General features: G+C 42.4%; 1 protein-coding gene across 3 annotated transcripts in view; it reads left to right on the plus strand.

Moving 5' to 3' along the window:
- The window catches only part of COL24A1 (collagen type XXIV alpha 1 chain), a 460026-nt gene that overhangs the window by 292399 nt on the left and 151455 nt on the right, over positions 1-16172 (plus strand). For all 3 annotated transcript variants that reach the window (XM_033916356.1, XM_033916354.1, XM_033916355.1), the window contains exons 27-28: positions 3030-3083; positions 7217-7270. In XM_033916356.1, the coding sequence (XP_033772247.1) occupies positions 3030-3083; positions 7217-7270 (108 nt within the window). The remainder of the gene's footprint in view (positions 1-3029; positions 3084-7216; positions 7271-16172) is intronic.

Consider the following 16172-nt stretch of genomic DNA (forward strand, 5'->3'; position numbering starts at 1 on the left):
CCCGACTCCCCGACACGATCGGGGCAAGAGGGAGCTCAAGCCCTCTTGCCCCCCCGACTCCCCGACACGATCGGGGCAAGAGGGAGCCCAAGCCCTCTTGCCCCCCCGACTCCCCGACACGATCGGGCCAGGAGGGAGCCCAAGTCCTCCTGGCCACGGCGACCCCCTAACCCCACCCTGCACTACATTACGGGCAGGAGGGATCCCAGGCCCTCCTGCCCTCGACGCAAACCCCCCCTCCCCCCAACGACCGCCCCCCCCAAGAACCTCCGACCGCCCCCCAGCCGACCCGCGACCCCCCTGGCCGACCCCCACGACACCCCCAACCCCCTTCCCCGTACCTTTCTGTAGTTGGCCGGACAGACGGGAGCCAAACCCGCCTGTCCGGCAGGCAGCCAACGACGGAATGAGGCCGGATTGGCCCATCCGTCCCAAAGCTCCGCCTACTGGTGGGGCCTAAGGCGCCTGGGCCAATCAGAATAGGCCCGGGAGCCTTAGGTCCCTCCTGGGGGCGGGGCCTGAGGCACATGGGCCCAACCCGACCATGTGCCTCAGGCCCTGCCCCCAGGAGGGACCTAAGGCTCCCGGGCCTATTCTGATTGGCCCAGGCGCCTTAGGCCCCACCAGTAGGCGGAGCTTTGGGACGGATGGGCCAATCCGGCCTCATTCCGTCGTTGGCTGCCTGCCGGACAGGCGGGTTTGGCTCCCGTCTGTCCGGCCAACTACAGAAAGGTACGGGGAAGGGGGTTGGGGGTGTCGTGGGGGTCGGCCAGGGGGGTCGCGGGTCGGCTGGGGGGCGGTTGGAGGTTCTTGGGGGGGGCGGTCGTTGGGGGGGGGGGGGGTTGGCGTCGAGGGCAGGAGGGCCTGGGATCCCTCCTGCCCGTAATGTAGTGCAGGGTGGGGTTAGGGGGTCGCCGTGGCCAGGAGGACTTGGGCTCCCTCCTGGCCCGATATTGTCGGGGAGTTGGGGAATCGGCGGGGCAAGAGGGCTTGGGCTCCCTCTTGCCCCGATCGTGTCGGGGAGTCGGGGGGGCAAGAGGGCTTGGGCTCCCTCTTGCCCCGATCGTGTCGGGGAGTCGGGGGGCAAGAGGGCTTGGGCTCCCTCTTGCCCCGATCGTGTCGGGGAGTCGGGGGGGGGGGCAAGAGGGCTTGGGCTCCCTCTTGCCCCGATCGTGTCGGGGGGGCAAGAGGGCTTGGGCTCCCTCTTGCCCCGATCGTGTCGGGGAGTCGGGGGGCAAGAGGGCTTGGGCTCCCTCTTGCCCCGATCGTGTCGGGGAGTCGGGGGGGGCAAGAGGGCTTGAGCTCCCTCTTGCCCCGATCGTGTCGGGGGTGCCAGGGACCACACGGAGTCACCCACCGTACCACCCGATTCGGGTAAGCGCAAGTATCGGTGGGTGGCTTATTTGCGGGGGGGTGCCTTATTTTACATTTTTTTCTAAAAAGGGGGGGCTGTCTTATTTGATGGCCCTGCCTTATCATCGGGGAAACACGGTAGAAAAAAAAAAAATGAACAGTTAAGTCCCAGTTTTTGCCGCTGAGACTCTGCCCTCTCTCACTGTAAAATTAGACTCTACTTAGTCTGTCTTTAAATTTAAAAAATGTGTGTTGTTTTAAAAAACAATTATGTTTTTAGATGTATCTAAATAAAAATAATAACCAAAAATTTATCTTTTTTTATGTCATCTTAGCATATTTTATGCTGCAGAACGAATTATTTTTTTTTACATGTATTCTTATGGGAAAACGCGTTTCACATAACGAACGTTTCGCATAACAAACTTGCTCCTGGAACCAATTAAGTTCGTTGTGTGAGGCACCACTGTAAATGACAAAAATTCTTGATATATATAAAACAGTGTTTTTATTTCAACCTCCTTTTGTTTTTCATGTGCCCAATTCTCTCTGGGGGAAATTCTATAAAAGGCACCTAAAGTTAAGTGCCCAAACAAATAGGCACCTAAAGTTAGGCACCTAACGTATCCCCCCCCCCCCCCCCCCTCTTTTATGAAGCTGCGTTGGAGCATTTATCGCTATGGCCAGTGATTAAAAAAACCCTGACATTCATAGAAATTCTATGAGCATCGGAGCTTTCACAGCCATGGCCAGCAATAAAAAAAACCCTAACGCGGCTTCGTAAGAGTGGGGGGTTAATTAGCTAAATTGGCTTCAATGAGCTTTAACAAACTCATAATTGAAAAAAATAAAAAGGATTTAGGCGTCCTATAATGTAAGCCTTTAAAACACTAGCCTCCATTACAGGTGCCTAAGTTTTAAGTTAGGCGTTGCTAAGTGTGATTCTGTAATGGGTGCCTAAATGTGATTACCAGGAAATCGGCGTCTAACTTTAGGCACCTATCTTTTTTAGGCACCCATTACAGAATCTGGCCTTATGTATTTATATTTTCCTTGCCTATCAACATGCACAATTGGCAGCAAACAGTACAAAGATTAACAGTAACATAGCTTTATGAGAATGCTAAGAACTTAGACACGAAGGAGTGGACAAGTCCAAAAGAGACTGGTGAACTCAAATTATTTCACAAAATCCTTTCTTCCTTCAGTACAACATACCACGACTTGACATATGCAGTTTGCAAGTGGTGGCGGTTTTGCAGCGTGAATCATGTGATGTTGGATTGGTCAATGGATGCGTTTCTTTGACTCTTTACACAGACCTGTGAGACTCCTGAGGCAGGCCATTCAGGCTGAAACATGTACATGTCGAGTCGATGTATGTTGTACTGAAGGAATAAAGGATTTTATGAAATAATTTGAGATCACCAGTCTCTTTTGGACTTCTCCACTCCTTCGCATCTGAGGGTTGTGATTGTGGACTTGACTCTCCTGTGTTTTCCTGTCGATGCTAAGAACTTAACCATATTTCTGATGGCTTTATAAGAAGCAAAGACCAAAAATGGAGTATTTCTAAGTTATCATAAGCATACTAGAAATTTGTGACAATGGATGCTTTTGCTTCTATTTTAGAAAATAAAATGTCATGCTTTTTAACTTTCAACTTGAAATTGTAGGGTTACCCAGGACCACCAGGCATACCTGGTCTGATTGGGCCACAAGGATCACCAGTAAGTATAACTTCTTTTATACTGTATAACATGAAATACTGTGTGCTTACTGTATCTTTCATAGGGTATAGGCAAAGATTTTCATATGTAGCAGGTGTTTTAGTTTCATTCTAATTTGGTGTATTATAATACATTTACAGGGTAAGCTATTAAACGATTCTAGTAATTTTCTTTTTTTTTTTTTTTGTACTGTTGTAACTGACAATATTAACTTTTATTCTTTTTACTGGAACTGAAACCCCTGGCTAATGGAACTGTCCTGATGCATAACAGAATTAATATATTTCATAATCTCATACATATTCAAGGCAAAATCATTTACTATGCTCATTCAAAAATATTATTTTCAGTGTGGAAATTTCTGCCTTGTTCCAAGCTTCTGTGAACAATGAGGTTTTCTCAACAAACTGCATGACTTTTCAGATAGTTCTACATCTGTCTAGTGTTTAGTCTGCAGTTCAGGCTAAACAAGTATATTCATGCTTTAAATCAGAGAAAGACATATGGTAACAAGGGGATTCGTGGGTAAGGAGGAGTAAAGTGCATCGAGATAAAATAAATTAAAAAGGAGGTAAAAATGGGTGGAGATAACAATAGGGTGGGGATAGTGCTTCGAAAAAGCAGTTCTTGGTTATTACTCTGTGTGGCCATGAATGTTGATGGCACATTCCTTTTTTTTCATATCTGGTAGGCATCCCTAAATAGGAAGGTCTTTAATTTGCATTTTAATCTGTCAAGGGATTCTTCAAGTCTAATGTCTGATGGTAGAGCATTCCATAGGGAGGGAGCTGTGACAGAGAAAATAGTGTTATGCATGTAGAATAACATAACATAACATGAAAATCAACTTCTAGACCGCATAACCTTGCAGATCTATTCGGTTTACAAAAGATTACATCTACTTACAACCGAGCAATCATCATGGAATTTAATTACCCCCAAATCTAGAGAATAAATAAGTAAGAATAGTTAATTTCCCCGAAACAAAAATATCATCAAATATCACCCTCATCCTCTGACTCCATCCCAGGCCTACTGGGGGATCCCTGGAACCTAGTGGGGCAGGAGTGAGGCCAACTTGCTCTCACCGCATTGCTTCTCTGGCCCAAAATGGCTGCTGAGACTTCAAGTCATAATACTGTGGTATTACTGCTAGGGATCAGACTTTTATATATGGGTATCCCCTGGCATTGCCAAAAATCAGTTCCATTAAGCCCTATTATAACAGTATCACTTCCTGATGGACTGCCTGGAACACAGAATTCTGCCATGAGGCAGACAGAGATAAACAAGAAGCTAACGCTTATGCAACATATTTTTAAAAAATGTCTAACGTGTGGCATAATTTTCACAATTTATGCAAATAATCCCACATCAAGCCAAAATCTTTTGTAACAAATTCTTTTATAATCAATCTTTGTGAAAAAAATTTATGTAAGAATTTTCAGTGGTGACTTGTTTCACCTGGGGTGCATTTGCCATTCTCACGGTGGCCAATCCAGGTGACTAGTACCTGGCCAAAACCCAATATGTAGCAATATTCCATGCTACCAATACAGGGTAAGCAGTGGCTTCTCCCATGTATTTCTCAATAACAAGACTATAGACTTTTCCTGCAGGAACTTGTCCAAACCTTTCTTAAAACCAGCAACGCGTTCCAGAGCTTAACTATTCTCTAAGTAAAAAAAAAATTCCTCCTATTGGTTTTAAAAGTATTTCCCTGTAACTTCATCTAGTGTCCCCTAGTTTTTGTAATTTTTGACAGAGTGAAAAATTGATCCACTTTTACCCATTCTACTCTACTCAGGATTTTGTAGACTTCAATCATATCTCCCTTCAGCCATCTCTTTTCCAAGCTGAAGAACCCTAACTGTTTTAGTCTTTCCTCATACAAGAGGAGTTCCATCCCCTTTACCATCTTGGTCGCTCTTCTTTGAACCTTTTCTAGCACCACTATATCTTTCTTGAGATAAGGAGACCAGAATTGAACGCAATGCTCCAGATGAGATCGCACTATGGAGTGATACAGGGGCATTTTGACATTCTTAGTCTTGTTAACCATCCTTTTTTTAATAATTCCCAGCATCCTGTTTGCTTTCTTGGCTGCCGCCGCACATTGGGCAGAAGGTTTCATCGTATTGTCTACAATGACACCCAGATCCTTTTCTCGGGGGCTAACCCCCAAGGTGGACCCTAGCATCTGGTAACTGTGATTCAGGTTATTCTTCCCAATGTGCATCACTTTGCATTTGTTCACATTAAATTTCATCTGCCATTTGGACGCCCAGTCTTCCAATTTCCTAAGGTCCGCTTGCAATTTTTCACAATCCGCATGCGTTTCAACAACTTTGAACAGTTTAGTGTCATCTGCAAATTTAATCACCTCACTCGTCGTTCCAATTTCCAGATCATTTATAAATAAGTTAAATAGCACCGGTCCCAGTACAGACCCCTGCAGCACGCCACTGTTTACTGTCCTCCATTGAAAAAAAATTACCATTTAACCCTACCCTCTGTTTTCTATCCGATACCCAATTCCTAATCCACAACTGAACTTTGCCACCTATCCCATGACCCAGAAGATAAATATCAAGTGTGATGTAAAGCAATGGTTTCCAATCTATGAGTTGGAACTCCAAATGGTTTTACATCATCAAAAACAAAGCTGCTCCCCCTCGTTCTGTAACCGATGCCCAGCAGAAGCAGTTAGCATGAGGCCTGTAATTTATTCAATATTCACAGATCCTGCCTTTTTCTTCGGTATGGGCTTCCAGTTAAACTAGAAATCTAGGCAGTGTACTGGGGTCTGTAAGTGGGCATCTAGAAGTTTCGCCCCCCCTCCCCCACATTTCACTCCTGGAATTTTCATCCCCCACATTTCGCCCCCAACATTCAATGCTGTACTAAATTGCAATATCATAATCATTACTGAGCAAGCATTGACCCCTCATTTTGCGAATGTTTGTTCATCTGAACATGCTTTATAATCTTTGTTGACTTGACCTAAAATTTTTGACTCATTCATAATAAGGCCACAATGAAATTTTATTTTTCAGATCTTGGGGGGTGGGGAGGCATTACCCCCCCCCCCAACACACACATACACACACACACATAGGACGGGGAGGGGTACACTGGTAATGCTGCAGTGGGGAGGGCAAGGAGGAGAAACAGATTCATAGTAGACAGTTAATTGCACTGAAACGGCCGCAATGAAAATGTCCTAGACCCTCTACTATGTATTTTTTACTTTTACGATTTTATTTGATTTTAGACTTTTTGATGAAAAATAAAATAAAATTTCATTGTGGGTCAAAAAATACTGCAAAAGATTTGAAATGTACACAATTTTAAAAAAGCTATGTAGCCATAAAAATTTAGTTGAGTGGTATAGTCAATGCTTAATGATTATGATACTGCAGTGAATGTTGAGGGCAAAAGTTCCCGGGAACGAAATATGTGGGGGTGAAAATTCTAGGGGCAAAATATAACAGGGGGCAAAACTTCCTACAACCCTGTAAATGTACATTGTCTCACAAAGTCCTGTGCTATTTTTGACACTACTGAGGCTCCTACTAACTCCATGCTTTGGATAACTGACGGACGAATAAGTGGATAAGGGAAGGAAGGAGAATGGAAGATTGCTACTTTGTTTTCTTCATCAGGTAGGGTTACTTTAATTTTTAAGAGTTTAAATGAGCTTATAAACATTTGGAAAGCACTGATAGAGTAAATACTTTGGGGCTGGCAGCAGTTGGTGGCGAAATTGGCATTGAATTTCCGGCGTTTTATTGACTACCAAGACATAGCTAGCTAAGCCAATATTCAGTGACTGGCTGGCTAAATCTTGGTGACCAAAAGAGAGACCTACTTTTAGGCATGTCTGTCTGGCTGTTGAACTTAGCCAGCCAGCTGCTGAATATTGGCAGTGACTATCTATGTTGCATGAAATAGCCGGTCACTGGATAGCTTCTGACCGACAGATAGCTGGCCATCTCCCACTGAATATTGGTGGATAATCAACTATGTGCTGTTTGACTGGCCAGGAGCACTGAATATTGGGTAGTTTCTCTTATTAGTTGATAGTAACATTTGCTAGAGTATAATAAGCATGTTGTTAATCTATATTTTAGGGTCCTTCAGGGCCAAGAGGACCCCCTGGTCTACAAGGTCCAAAAGGCCGAAGAGTAAGTGACTTCTGAATTTATTACATTATTAGCATATACCATACTGAACTCTCTGTGTCTCACATAGTAGGAATCTATTGACAATGTATGTGAATAGGCATACTAAATCTAGGTTATTTTGATGTTAGGATAAAGCAAACAATTATTATAGGTGACCAAAATAAAGCCATAAAAATATTTTATGTAGCTACCGTGTTTCCCCGAAAATAAGCCCTAGCATGATTTTTAGGGAGGTCTTAATATAAGCCCTATCCCCAAAATAAGCCCTAGTTCCCAGAAGCCTAACCCTGAATTCGCTGGCAGCAGCGCTTCCCCTGCCCCCCGCAGTGCAGCTGAACTCCCGCTGACCTTCCCATCTTTCCATCTCTCCCTCCCATCCAAATCCCGCCAACCCTCCGACTGCGAGGCCTACAAAGAGCAGTGTCAGCAGCACTCTGAACAGGCTGCTTTGCGGCCTTCTCCCGCTAGGGCATTCCCTCTGCTGCATCACTGATGATGTTATCAGTAACGCGGCACATGGAAGTCCCCAGCGGGAGAAGGCTGAGAAGCAGCCTGTTTAGAGAGCTGCTGACCCTGCTCTTTGTAGGTCACACGGTCAGTGGGGTTTGGATGGTAGGGAGAGATGGAAGGATGGGAGGGTCAGTGGGGGTTTGGCTGCACGAAACGGAGGGATAGAAGCTGTGCAAAGGTTCTTCTGCATGAGGGATGGGAGGGAGGGATAAAAAAATGCTGTATGAAAGGGAGAGATAGAAGCTGTGCACAAGTTCTGCTGCACGAGGGGAGGGAGGGATAGAAAGATGCTGTACGGGAGAGATAGAAGATGTGCAAGGGTTCTGCTGCACGAGGGATGGGAGGGAGGGATAGAAAGATGCTGCAAAGGGAAGGCACAAGGAGATGGGTGAGAGGGGAGGAAAAATGCTGCACATGTGGGGGAGAGAAAGAATTGGGGTGAAGGAGAGGAAGAGAGAGATGATCATGTACATGAAAAAAAAAATAAGACCTACCCCCAAAATAAGCCCTTGTGCATTTTTTGGAGCCAAAAATTAATATAAGATACTGTCTTATTTTGGGGGAAACACAGTAGTAGAGAGCTACTTTTTGGACTGAATATCACAATCCAAGAGAATAGATTTGAAATCAGTATTTCACCCATTGATGGAATTGCAACTCATGATCCTCAAGAATATAAATGTGGCATTTAGCTATGAGACACCATGATTAGGGCACAGCTATAAACTATTTGTACCTAACAAACATACCCCCTCTTTTACAAAAGCTGTCCGGTGCGGTAAATGCTCCAACATCCAGAGAAATTGAATGCGCCTCGGAGCATTTGCCGCACAGCACTCGGCTGCGCAGCTTTGTAAAAGGGAGTCTTAGCTAGCGGTGGCCTGTTTGTCCAAAGTAATTGAAATACAGATGTATTTGTTTATAATAATCGTCGAAGAAAAATAAGAGAGAAATGATAATAAGTTACAAGGGTTGTGCTAAGAACTTGAAGTTCTTCAGTGTTTTGTTCACTAATACTTAAATATAAGATGGTTGTTATGCTAGGTATAGTTATGCATTTGATGGAATTTTATAAAGTCAGATGGCGCATACATTGTAAACTGCTTAGATTTTTAAGATAAGCAGTATAATCAAATAGAATGGAAATAGAAACTTACTTTTGTAGATTGCAATAGGTTTTGAACTGGTACATGCAGGAACCTTTCTGAAATTGTGTATTCAAATTCAGAAATCACAAATAGGTACAGCAAAGGAAAGTAACACAGGATTATTACTGTTAGCCTGGGACTGAAACAAGGATTAAAACCAGTGAAAGGTGGGATACTTGTAAGTTCATTGCAAACAATAGGAATACTGTGCTAGGCCCCAAGGGCAAAGCTGAGATCACATGCATTGTAGCTAAGTTATTCAGACTAGAGAATGACACGGTGACAAACTTCATCACCGTTCCCGTCCCCACGGATAACCGCGGGAAATAATCTCATGTCATTTTCTAGTGTCTATTTCAACCTTGGTCCTTCCACACCAGCATTCTTCAAAGCAAAGCTTGCGGGTCAGTGGTTGAGGCCATTCATACTCTGAATCTTATGTGAGCCAAGGATAATGAAGCCATTGTGACATCACTGATGTGATTGGCTCTTAGGCACTGGTGGAATGAGGCATTATGACATCACAATATCTGCTCTGGATAGCAGAGACTGTCATTCTTTAGTGTCTGTTTCAACCTCAGTCCTTCTACACCAGCATTCTTCAAAGCAAAGCTTGCAGGTCAGTGGTTGTGGCCATTCATACTCTGATTCTTCCCTCTCTCCTTAAAGAATGACATGAAGATGGTTTCCCACGGTTATCCGCGGGGACAGGAACGGTGATGAATTTTGTCACCGTGTCATTCTCTAATTTCTGACTCACAAATTTCTGTGAGAAATTCAGCCATGGCGATTTCTTCTCTGTATTTTAGACAAGCAGGTATGGGTTGTAGCACATGCGTCCGATGTCCCATCTTGATTGTTGATAGAGAAAATTATTAAAATACAAGAAATTGTCAATGATTATGAAATATTACATTACATTATCATTTGTATACCGCATTACCTTCCAGTTCTATGCAGTTTGCAACTTAAAGAAGCTGGAACATTCTCAGGAATTACAATTCAAATTGTTCAATACAGATCATCTCTTATAAGAATTTATCAAATTGATACATTTTTAGGAGCTTTCTGAAATGTTTATAGGACACTACACTAGCTATTAACTGGCTTAATTCTTTATCTCTAACTGCTGCCTGAAAAGAAAATAATCTATGAAAGTACCTTTTGTATCGACATTCCTTACCAGAAGGAAAGGCAAAGAATGTCAAAATTCATTGGAAATGTTTTGGGGATGGTCAGTACAAAATGTTCCATGAGATAGTCAGCTGTAAGGCCAAACAACACCTTGTAACATAGCAGCCCAAATTTAAAAATGACCCTGGCCTTAATTGGTAGCCAGTGTAGCCTGCAATAGAAAGGAGTGGCATGGTCTGACTTTTTCAGGTTAAAAATTAACCTTATTGCTGTGTTCTCATAAAGATTGTGTTCCACCTATACCCACCTAGGTGCCTTGTTCGTCTTTTAACTCATTGGACTGGTGGTATGTATCTTATGAGCACTGCATAGTGAAGGTCCTTTCTCTACGGTGGGATCTTTTTGAGCTAGGGTTCCAATTTTACTTTTCATGATAGAGCAAGGTCATTCACACCCAGTTTGATGTTCCGCCTGCCCTCACACACATTTGCACTCATAGGGTTTTTTTTCTCGTGCACACCATAGACAAATTCCTACCCCAGCGATAGAGGCACTTCATTCATCATTTGTTAGGAGTTTATTGGTTACAATTTTACTTTACCCAATCAGAGTTATCTTTAAATCCATTGGCACGATATGTATCTAATCATGAGCACTGCATAGTGTAGGTCCTTTCTCCACAGTAGGTTTTTTGGGGCTATGGCATCAATTTTACTTTTCACAATAGAGCAAGGTCCATCATACCCAATTTGATGTTCCCACCTGACCTCACACACTGTTTGCACTCATAAGGTTTTTTTTCCCGTGCACGCCTTAGACAAACTCCGACCCCAGCAGTAGAGGCATTTCATTCATCATTTTTAGGATTTTATCAGCTACAATTTACTTTAACCAATCGGAGTTATTTTCATTTCCCCATTATTCTACCATCAGCTTTGACAGCCTTTCCGATGACTGGTTTTATCACGCTCATCAGTAGCCTCTGGTTGAATATCATATTTCCAGTGGAATTTTTTAAATAGTATTTTTCATTGACTGCCCGATGCTTTCCCCTTTTCAGCTTGCTCAACCAGGTTCTTATACTATTATTGACAGCCCGATGCTCCTCCCCCTTTTTAGTTCATCCAACCAGGTTCTTACACATATTTTGGCACCCTTTCTACCGGCTCAAATTCCAGTGTCTTACTAATGTGTAGTTTCACTTTCACTATTGAGTGCATCTCATCAGCGCAGGAGTTTTCGGTAAGGTTTTTTTTGTTTCTTATGCATCTCTTACAGCTGTAGCTCTAAGTTGTTTTTAAAGTGTTCAATCTTTGGTCACTCATATGATCTGGCATTATTCGCTTGGTTTATAAATTAAGTCACAACGAGGTATGTATTTTTAGTTACTCTGTGCATAATACTGATGCATACAGTTCTGGAATCTTTTTGAAGTCTATGCTTTTTTACTGTACATGGCCTATTTTGAAGTTTAAGCTTTTTGGGTCTTTTTTTTAACCGCACATTCCCAATTTATCTTATTCCCTTGGGCTCATTCACTTTTGAGCCTCATTGTTTTTCATGATTCAGCTTGTGGTTTTATGATCCCTGTGTTTTCTTCCTTTAATATTATATTTATAATATAATATATTTTATAAATATGCTTTTTTGGCTTGTGCTATTTTAGTTTTAGATTTGGCTCCAAGTTTATGATTTCCATCATATTTTAGTTTTTTAGGTTGTCATTGTCTTAAGGCTTATATTATACATTGCCTTGTCAGTTGAGCTCCATTTTGATCCTAGTTGAATTCTGTATTTAGCTCTGGTTTTATGCTCTCGGTTCACTTTTTAGGCTATTTTTAGTTCTCCATTTTCTGTTTGTCATTGTTTTAATACTAACACAGTGCAGTTTTCGTCTTCTCATGTGATACTTTCAGGGCCATCTATGATTCTTGTGTTCTCAGGGTTTAGAGTTCTTCTTCAGTCTCTATCATATGCTTAGGATGCATCATCACATCATGGTACAATGTGTTTTATTATATAGGCTTTTAGTCTCAGTTATTATCAATAAAGTTAGGTGGGATGTTGTTATCCGCTATAATAAAACCCTTAGCGCGCATGCGCACTTCAAACTGTGTGCGTCCGTGATCTGTGCCTCTGTGCCCCCACATGTACAGTAGGAGCCTGCGGCAGTTTCGTTCTCATGCGCATACGCAGCAATGGCTTCCCCTCTCCCACACCACACAAAGGGAGGAGAGCTTGCCTGAGAGAGACGGGGGAGGTAAAAGTAAGGGAGAAGGGCTACTGCTGGACAGGAGGAAGGGAATAGGGCTACTGCTGGACAGGGGGAGCAGGGAAGGGGTGCTGCTGGACAGGGGGGAAGTAAAAGGAAGGGAGAAGGGCTTCTGCTGGACAGGGGGAGCAGGGAAGGGGTATTGCTGGACAGGGGAGAAAGACAGAAAGAAAGACAGACAGAGGGCAGGGAGAGAGAAAGAAAGAAAGAAATGCCTAAGTCTACACATCTATTCTATCACCTATTAATGTAACAGGCTAAAAAAACTAGTGTTTTATAATCATTAAAGTTAGGTAGAATTTTATGTTCTATTCATACTTTTTATGTCATTTTGCTCTTTTATAGTTTTTATTATTTAATCCACAAGCCTGCTTATAGGACCTATAGGGTACGTAACTTTTTATCATACATGTATCTCTCTAGGTTTTATCAACTATATTCTTCTTTGCAGAGCTACCTTACTCCATAGGGTTCTATGCACATTGCTATCCATTTGAGGTATAATATATGGTCTTTGTATTTTATCTATCTATCACTTTGTCACCTCACATCTACAAACAGTTTTCACTCACACCACGATTATCACTCTAGAGGCCACTCATCCTCTAGGATATGGCACCAGTCACCATTTTCAAATCTCCACATATCACTCACATTATTTAATATTTATTTTTATAGATTTTTTTTTACAAGGGATTGGTTTTATTCCACCTTTTCATAGAGTGTATATCAAGACACACATCATTTCATACTCATATATGTTTATTCATAGGACCCCTGAAGAAGACAATAGTGTAGAAACACGGACCATGTTAGGTCCATGTATTTCCATTGGTTCAGGCCTTAGACATTTTTATGTGGATTATCTATTTGTTCAAATAAAGCCTTGCTTTTGGACATCAACTCTTCACAAGCTTTCTTGTTTCTGGTTGCGTCTCCTTTTGTGGAGGGATTAGGGTCAACTCTTGTTATTTGATATACTATATCACATCTTATCATATGCCATAACTTTATCTAGTTGGGCAGTCTGGATGGACTGTGAAGGTCTTTATCCTAGGACAAGCAGGCAACATATTCTTATATGTGGGTAACGTCATCCATGGAACCCGTTACGGACAGTGTAAAGTGTACCGTCACTTTAAGCTTTGCGAAGTTTCAAGATTGTGCACACTCAAGTGCATTCCTGCTCGATGTCAGCTCGCGGTTCCTCAGTTCTTAGCTTTCCACAGAACAAAGAAGTTGTATTTTTTTGGACTCCGTCTAAAATCGTCTAAAATTGTGTTACCTTCCAGTCAGTGTTTCTTTTTATCTAAGCCTTTCCTTGTTTTTCCACTTCGCTTGTTGCATACTCAGTGTCAACCAGTCAGTCCTTTGACTTCACTGCTGAGATTTTTCCGGCCATGTCTAAACTTTTGAGCAGTTTTAAAAAGTGCTGTCTGTGCCAGCGCCCTATTTCCATCACTGACCCACCAAGTGGTGCATACAGTATTTGGGGCCTGAGCATTGGGTAGACACTTGTACTTGGTGTTTTATACCACAGAAATGCTTGTTAAAAGCTCATCGTATACAGCAAGAAAAGCTGTTTAGATCAGTCCTGAACTCCAGTGATAAATCTAAGCCATCGGTAACGATGGTACTGGCATAGCCACCACCATCGGCATCAGATGATATCTCTCCATCAGGCAAGCTTGCTAAGAAGCCATCCTCTTCCCAGCATTCATCGCAGGCCTCTACAGCATCAAGTCCCTCGATGCAGGCCAAGCGTTGATGCCATCGATCTTCTTCTGTGCAGGCTTTGTCTCGTACAAGGTGTGCATCCTCGTCGAGGTTACCCACCCCTCGACACCCTGCAGCACCAAAGGTACCAGCTGTTAAGCCAAAGGTACCAGTGTAAGTCTTCCGAGAACAAATGAAGGAGTTCTTCCAAAGGGAGCTCAGTGACCTGTTTAAGTTGCATATGGCACCGTTGCTTACATTGATTCCCTCGGTACTGTCCCCTCCTGAGCTTAGCACATCAAGGCCATATGGTACCAGTTCTGCATCTACATCAATGTATTGATGAACATTGATGTTCTTCTAAGTGAGCATCGTGCAATACCAGCTCAATCATGCATTAGGCATTGCTAACAGAATCCTGCCTACATTGTAGGCATTTCTAATGTAGGCCAGAGTTTAACTCGCCTACATTCAGGCACCTAATGTAGGCAGCTACCAGCACCTAATTTTTAAAAAATGGCCCCCAAATCCACCTTAACCATGCCTACATAGTTGTAGGTGTCTGGGTGTAGGTGCTTACCACCCAATTTACTTTAAAAATTTTGTCATTATGAACATGTTAAAGCTCAGTAATGACATCATTTTCTCTAATTTTTAAATTGATTTATATTTTTGTAGGTGCCTACACTACATTGTAGGCATAGAAACCAACTCTAGGTGCTTTAACACCCCTAATACTGAACATACACCTTGATTGCGTCCAAGGAGAGGTAATTTTAAATGGGTTTAGCATCCCCAATAATTTTGAAAAGTTGGCTCCTCTGCTTGTAGGTGCCACTTATACAATTTCCTCCTATATGTTGCAACTAATGCACAGCAAGTGCATCAAACTTTCTGCAGTTTAGTAAAAGGGCCCCTGTATTCTTTTGTGCTCACACTAGAGAATGACAAGGGGACAAATTTTCCCCGTCTCCGCGGGAACTCATTTTCCCGTCCCCGCAAGTTCTTTTCCTGTCCCTGCCTCATTCCTGTAAGCTCCATCCTCATCTGCACAAGCTTCAAGCACTTTAAAATTATAAGTGTTTGAGGCTTATGCAGTTAAGGCAGAGCTTACAGGAATAGGGCAGTGACAGGGAGAGCGACAAAACTCATGGGGACGGGACAGAGAAATTGAGTTTCTGTGGGAAAGGGGACAAATTTGTCCCCGTGTCATTCTCTAGTTCACACTTGCTCTCATTATTTGTATGTACATTGATCGTGCCCAGAAAATCCAACCAAGATGACTGCAGATTGGTTTGAAAGTTTGTTCATTTTGAGGGGGAAATATATGCACTGTAATTTCATGTTTCCTCAGCAGATTTGAAATACATTCCATTTGAAATTTAAACACCTTTATATATATTTGAAACTCAAATGGAATTCAATTTAAACTCATTTGAAGTGAAAGCTACACGAGGCTTGTACAATTTTAATAATAGTAATTTTTGAGAAGCAAACATCCTTTCAATTAAATGCCTCAGCTTTATTGCATCATTTAATCAATTTGTCGCCAATTTACTTTAAAAAATAAATAGCCCTTCAGTATATTTACTGGCAGCTAGTGCTCCTTCTGGTGAAGTTGACAGTATAAAGCAATGTTGAGGTCCTTTTACTCAGACAGGGGATTAACTGGCAATAAATACTGTGTCCAGAAAGGATTAAACCTGTTATAAGATAACATGTGTTTTAGGGGTTTTACTTTTTCTATGCCAGTTCTGAAAAAAGAAGCAGTTTACAAGTTTCCAAATAGTCAATTCAGTGAAACAAGATCTATCCAAGAGTTTAAAGTCCTGTGTCTCAGCCAGCCAGATTATTCATAATCATAATGTTCATTGTATAATTCAATAGACATTGCATTTAGAAGGTAATTCTATAAGTGGTTGCTTCCATTGAGAGCCTAATCTATATGGGCATCTGAGCACCTAGGTAACCATTATAGCATACTTGTGTAAACTGGTATTGGGGTATCTAAAATCTAGCCACCTGCTTTTACAACAGCTGTAGATCTGGAAAATGCGTATGCAACCTACAGTATTCTGTAAGTAGCAAACATAAATGGTATGTTCACCCGTGTGAATGCCCA

This window comes from Geotrypetes seraphini, chromosome 12, assembly GCF_902459505.1.
Source record: "Geotrypetes seraphini chromosome 12, aGeoSer1.1, whole genome shotgun sequence".
NCBI classification, from domain to species: domain Eukaryota; kingdom Metazoa; phylum Chordata; class Amphibia; order Gymnophiona; family Dermophiidae; genus Geotrypetes; species Geotrypetes seraphini.